At 49.5% G+C, this 6000-nt stretch overlaps 1 protein-coding gene across 5 annotated transcripts in view; it reads left to right on the top strand.

Annotated features, from left to right (window-relative positions):
• Nucleotides 1-4512: 4512 nt before the first annotated feature.
• Nucleotides 4513-6000, top strand: part of LOC119963509 (alpha-synuclein-like) — a 114838-nt gene continuing 113350 nt past the window's right edge. For 2 of the 5 annotated variants that reach the window (XM_038792747.1, XM_038792745.1), the window contains exon 1: nt 5355-5472. In XM_038792747.1, the coding sequence (XP_038648675.1) occupies nt 5370-5472 (103 nt within the window). In that variant the 5' untranslated portion in view covers nt 5355-5369. Of the gene's footprint in view, nt 4807-4930; nt 5068-5354; nt 5473-6000 lie in introns of those variants that run through there. The other 3 variants (XM_038792746.1, XM_038792742.1, XM_038792744.1) reach the window with 3 other exon arrangements.

The following is a 6000-nucleotide window of genomic DNA, read 5'->3' as shown; positions in this document are numbered from 1 at the left end:
AATGGGCCCCCACCAGCTTCTTGCCATTATTGGTTTTCTCACTGTCTGATTCGCCAAACCCACATCTCAGCGTCTCACTGCTAACAAGAGGGAGCTGCTTTTAAGTGGCTCCCTCACCACTCACTCCCAGTCAATGCACAAGAATGGCAGCGCACCGATCTGCTCCTCACTTTGGCGAAAGACCAATAATGCCTGTACAACTGGGGCCATCATTGACGCCCCCTCTGGGTGCTTCCTCGGCCTGATGGATGGCCGGGTCTTCAGGGTGTGCAGCGACCCCCTGCACATGGGGTGCTGCCTCCAGCCAGCATCGACACTGCTGCCTTTTCCTGGCCACCTGGGCTGCCACCAGCACCACAAGGGCAGTCTCTCCGTGGGAGCCAGAGACACCACCATCTATTTTGTTCTCTGTAAGGAATTGGGGAAGGAGATAGACCGACAATAAGTTAGGGCTTCCACCCCAGAACCCTCAAATCCCCCAAGCCTCCCCCACCCTTACCTTCTCTCAGAGTGCCATCCAGTTGTGCTGAAAACCCTCGCTCTGCACACTCACCACTGGCCACAGCAGGTAGCCCCACACCGCAGATCCCTGTCAGGAACATTAGAGAGACCGTGCTCAGATGACCTCTCCTGATCCACACACTTACCCTTTGGTCATGAGGATATACGCAGTGCTGAAGCCCACCTCTTGAGTGTTTGATTGTTGGCTGCTGCCTCTATGGTGCTGACACTTCTAAGTGTGCAGGCTCCGAAGTTAGATTGAAATGCAATGCAATAATCATTGCCTGGGACATGGCGCTTGTACCCACGAGAAGCTACTTGAGAATATTTTGTTTATTTAATGGTCAACAGTAACAAAGATTTGAAAATCAACTCCATAACATTCCCCATATCACACCAACCATTAAGCAACAAGAGAACATCACCATTCCATACTGGTACCAATGCAAAGCTATAGCAACCCATTATCACAAAAAAAGCCAAAGACACGGTATGTTTTAGCATATCCAGAATTTTGTCATAGAAATTGATCCGTCCATCAATGTGTGACTTGTTCCACGTATCAATGCCATTCTCCGTCCAGGAGCTGCAGCTGTGCAGGCCCCTCCCACACGGCCCAATCTGACCGGAACCAAATCCTGGCATCCATATATTCCACTGGTGCTCAAAGTGCAGTTAAACATCTTTGACTTCCAACATATTCAGCCCGCGGTGACGTGCCAGTTACATGCAGCACTCATCAGACCAGCAACAAAAGCATCAGCAATCTGCAAAAGCATTTCATCAACACCCCATCAGGTGGCCCATTTGGATCAATGTCGCGCACCAGGTCTCGCAACGTCTTCTTGCTTCAAACCAGATTACCTTCTGGACCCATGCGTCCCCCTGAGCCCGGTGTTTCAGGACCAAGGTACCTTAGAGAAAATTGTCCTTCCTTCCGGCTACAGAAAAGGAAGGACACAGCAAGAGCAGCCCCCAGGCATCGGCAGCCACCAGCAGGGGCAAGCAGCAAACACAACACAACCTGCAAATATTTTAGTGTATCGACAGTTTCAAAATACAAAAGACAAGAGGCGGTGAGGACACCAATCCCTTGGTACCCAGAACACGCCGAACACAGCACCCCTCCCCCCCTCCCCGCCGGTGGGAAGGCACACCAACCCAACCCATCAAAAATGGCTCCTCCAACACGGAGGAGAGAGAGAGAAAACATTCCACAGCCCCTTAAGAGAGTCACAGTTTAGTCCAGAACAGGTCCAACACATTGTTAATAAAACCAAATGCACAACATTTTACACTGAAAGAAAACACCAAACAGGTAGGAATACAACGAGGACACCAGCTGCACACCAAAGACAAAATTGAGAAAAAGAACAAAAGAATACAATACCCCCAGCTGCCGAGTCAGCACACGTTCCACCCCCCCCCCCCCCCCATCCCCGGCGGGCCCATCAGCAGACCCACATTGGTGGAAAGGTGCTAAGAAGGGACATTAACCACCGGAAAAGGACACTAACACTGGGCACAGTGGAAAAAGGAGAGAGAACACCCCCTCCCCCCTGCTCAGGCACTGGCAATTTGATGGGGTCCAGGCCGTAGAAGTGAGAGGGGCCGCAGCAGACAAGCACACAACAACCGGGCAAATGAGCAATACAATGTTAATGGTGCAAAGATGACTCCCCCGCCCCTCCGCAGCCCCTCCAGTGGACCCGTATCAGTGGAAAGCTGTTTGGTAAGCCAACCACCAGAAGGTCTCGCCGACCTGGAGCATACCGGAGGAAGGAGAGAAAGTGAAAACTACTTCCCCCTCTCCAGCACTGGCAGCATTGTCAGGTGACTCCCAGGCCACAGAGGCAGGAGGTGCTGCAACTAGCAAAAGGATAATCTGCAGGTACATGGTATCCATCATACAATTGCCCCCCACTCCCGATAAACATAGACTAAACACAGTGCAAAGTTTACCAAGGAAAACCAGCAACCCACACGGCTCCCATAACGGGGGCAGAAGATGCTGAATATAAAATGTCACCGATAGTCCATGAAAGTGCCCTGGTGAAACCTTCGGGTTGTGCTGTCGAGCAAGGCCACCCCCCCCCCCCCCCTTCTCTCCTGCAGTATCAGCACCTGATCTTCCATCACCATCCTGTCAGAGGACCAGGTCATAGAAACACAGTGAGCCTAAACAGGTGACCCACAAGTCCAGAACAGAATGCACAGTCAACACAAAAAACATCCTTTTAAAAACATCCACAGGATGCTCGAGCAGGCCCTCCTGCAGCCTCAGCCCGGTAGCAGACCCGCCAAAATCCTCCCCGCACCGGACTCCAGGTAAAAGATTGAAATGCAACTACCTTCTTTCTTCCATCCCTTCATCCAGAAAGGAATAAGTAAACCCAAGGGGAAGATGGGGCAGGCAAGCAGAAAAAGGCAGCTGGAAGCAGCAAACAAAGTCTCAGCGACAGCAGCCTCCAGGCAGTTGCAGCCACCAGCAGGCACAAACACAACCTGCAGCTGGAAAGTGCTCTCACAATTAACAAGGCCAATTTCTTATCAGCAATAGGCTGCAGCTGTGAAGCTAGAGGCTGCTCACAGTCAAAGGGAACTGAAGTGACCGTCAGGGCTCTGCCCTGGATGTTTTCGGTAGGACCAGACAGGCAGCAGCCGTAGTTGCCCCTGTTATGGGTATTTAAACATGGCTTGGTGGCCTCACAGGCAAAAGGCCCCTCACTTCCACCCTCTCAGCCTTGTGGCAACCCCCGACCTGGAACACCTCAGACCCCGACCAAACCCGACCCTCCTGAGGGGTCCCCCCCCCCCCCAAGCATTGGGACAGCAGCTGCAATGCCCTTGAGGTGCATGCTTGAAAATGGAAAGCCAGCTTGACGTTTTTAGAAAAAAGTACTAAATGACGCTACTGTGATTTCTCGCTGGGGAGCCGGTTAATTCCCGGGAGGCTGTTACATTCTACGTCAATCTCGCTAATGAGATTGAAATTAATGCAACTTTGGGTTAATGATATGCTCGCCATGTTTGGGTGCGATCCAGTACTCGCCATCGGGAGCGGGCCGATTAGAGCCAGGTAGAATCTTGATTTTGACCTTTCCTGCTGTTTAACTGGCGTGCCCAGATCCACGTCGGATATAACACGGTGGTTAAATCGCAGCCAATGTCTCATCTCCCAGTCCCCTCTTACATGAACAGCTCAGCATGCAATGCTCATAAAAACTCAAAGTGGAGACAAGTCCCTCAGCAAATGTGATAAAATTATATGATCCTTCACAGACCTCGCTATAAAGAATGGTTATATCTGTGCAATACAATCAGTGCCTCGCTTTACATAGACTTTTGCTTGTCATTACACGGAATGAAAAACAAATTCAATTTGACTAGCAACTATTTCTTTCTGCTCTATTTAGCATTTACACTTTGCCCAGATGGCAAAACCCGCCCGCCTGTTACTGTGAGGCTGCTGCTTGCGATATCACACACAACAGATTTTTAAAAAAATAGTAAAATTACCATCAAAATATGGCTGGAACAGAATACAATTATCAAAAAGCAATTTTTCTTCAATGTCGACCGCACATGGTATCCTGTTATGAGGAGTACCACACACAAAAAAGCCAACAAGTCATTCGAACCGGAGAGAAATGTCCATTTTCATTTCACACTTGTTCATTATTATGAGAGGGCCAAATTAAATCCTCAAGATGCTTCACAGCGACGGAGGGGAAGGATCCTCAATAATATTTAGCGTACATTAAATAGCAAACCCATTGAATACTACAAGGAGGAAATGTGATCAACTGTATGAAGGTCTGTATTGCTGTTCATTTCTTGATGTGGAAGGTTTAAAATGCTGTCCAGCTAGAATCTTCCATGTGTGATGGATGAGCACACCCTGCCATGAGCAAAACATGTCAGGTTGCTGATGATCCAAGATTATGAAGCGTTTTCCTCCACAGCTCAGAGGTGTTGATTGAGAATGATGTATTTTATATCAATGTTGGGAGACGAGGAGAGAGAGGGAGAGAAGCTGATTCTCCCACGGGGGGTTTGTGAAGCCGAGAGAGATGAAAGTCTTTCACACCAACAAATCAGGAGGCACGTCTGCCCCCTCCCCTCCCCCCGAAAATAGGGACGCAGCATCTCAGCCGGAGTCATAGCAATCTGTTCAAGGAGAAAGGGCTGGGGGAGCCTGCAATACTTTCAGCATTTAGCTCAACCTTCGAAAGCAAAGCTCGGTACAGCCGTGATGTGCTGAAAGACTGAAGAATTATTCCTTCCCAGCGAATAAAACAAACGGTAAACTTGTGTGTATGTGTATTTTGTTGCATTTGAGGCTTCGGTGTGTGTGTGTGGTGGAAGGCTACTTTACTGTCTGTTCCCTCTTTCCCCCCCCCTCTCTCTGTCTCCCTCTCCCATTCAGTGACCAAAGAGCAACCATGGATGTCTTCATGAAGGGTCTGTCCAAAGCCAAGGATGGGGTAGTGGCAGCTGCCGAGAAAACCAAGCAGGGAGTGGCGGAAGCAGCGGGAAAGACAAAGGACGGAGTGCTCTATGTGGGTGCGTGGAATCATCACCGCTTCTCTCTATGGCCGTTCCTTTCTTGTTAGTAAAAAAACACACACACACAGTTGCCATGTTCGGTACGGGAAGAGTCGTCCATCCATTCGCCATCCCTGGACCTTGTCCAGGAAGCAGGGGAGTCAATCCCGCAGGAATGTTTGCAGAAACTGAAGGATCTGGTGAAACTTAACCCCAGGGGACCAGTGCACCCCCTTAGGACAGTGGGGGTGATGGTTTGGAATGTGTGTGTGTGTGTGTGTGTGTGCAGAAGGAATGTTTAAGTTACAGACGGTGTAGGGATGACTGCGAAGGGATCATCAAGTGTGTGGAGCCTGGGAGAGGAGAGAGAGAATCTTATTTTTTTTCAATGTGAAAGAGTGACCCACTGGAGAGCTGGGATTTGTAAGTGCAAACTCTTGGGGCGATGCAATCAGAGGGACGTGGCATTTGATTTGTTGTCTTGTAGAGGTGACACTGGGCGAGGGGAGGGGGGGGGGGGGGGTTGGGGAGGTGAGTCTCAAGGTCATTGAGCTTGATTTGCGAACATATTTTCACGTTAAGGAGATGTGGAATTGTGTGAGGTTCATTGTGCACGTTGATCCGTCACAAGGAGCTGTTATTCCATAAACCTCCATGCAGGATGCAGTCAATTTGCATTTTGCATCTTGAAATTTTTCAAGAAATCCTGAATTCGGATGCCAAAGTTTTCCTTCCCTTGTGCACATTTAATTTCTGAGCTGGGAATCTGTGTGCATTTTGACATGTTTGTAGGTTGCCAATTATCCTGGGGTTATTCGGGGGGGGGGGGGGGGGGGGGGTCTGGAGAGAAGATTATTGCTGGGAGTGTGGGAAGTTCTGAGTCAGGGCAACAATGGCGTGTTTAACCCTTTCCTGAATTGCAGGGTAAATGAGAGAGCTCCTCTTGCTTAT

Source organism: Scyliorhinus canicula, chromosome 3 (assembly GCF_902713615.1).
Source record: "Scyliorhinus canicula chromosome 3, sScyCan1.1, whole genome shotgun sequence".
Lineage (NCBI taxonomy): Eukaryota > Metazoa > Chordata > Chondrichthyes > Carcharhiniformes > Scyliorhinidae > Scyliorhinus > Scyliorhinus canicula.
This window is presented reverse-complemented; position numbering and strand designations above follow the sequence as displayed.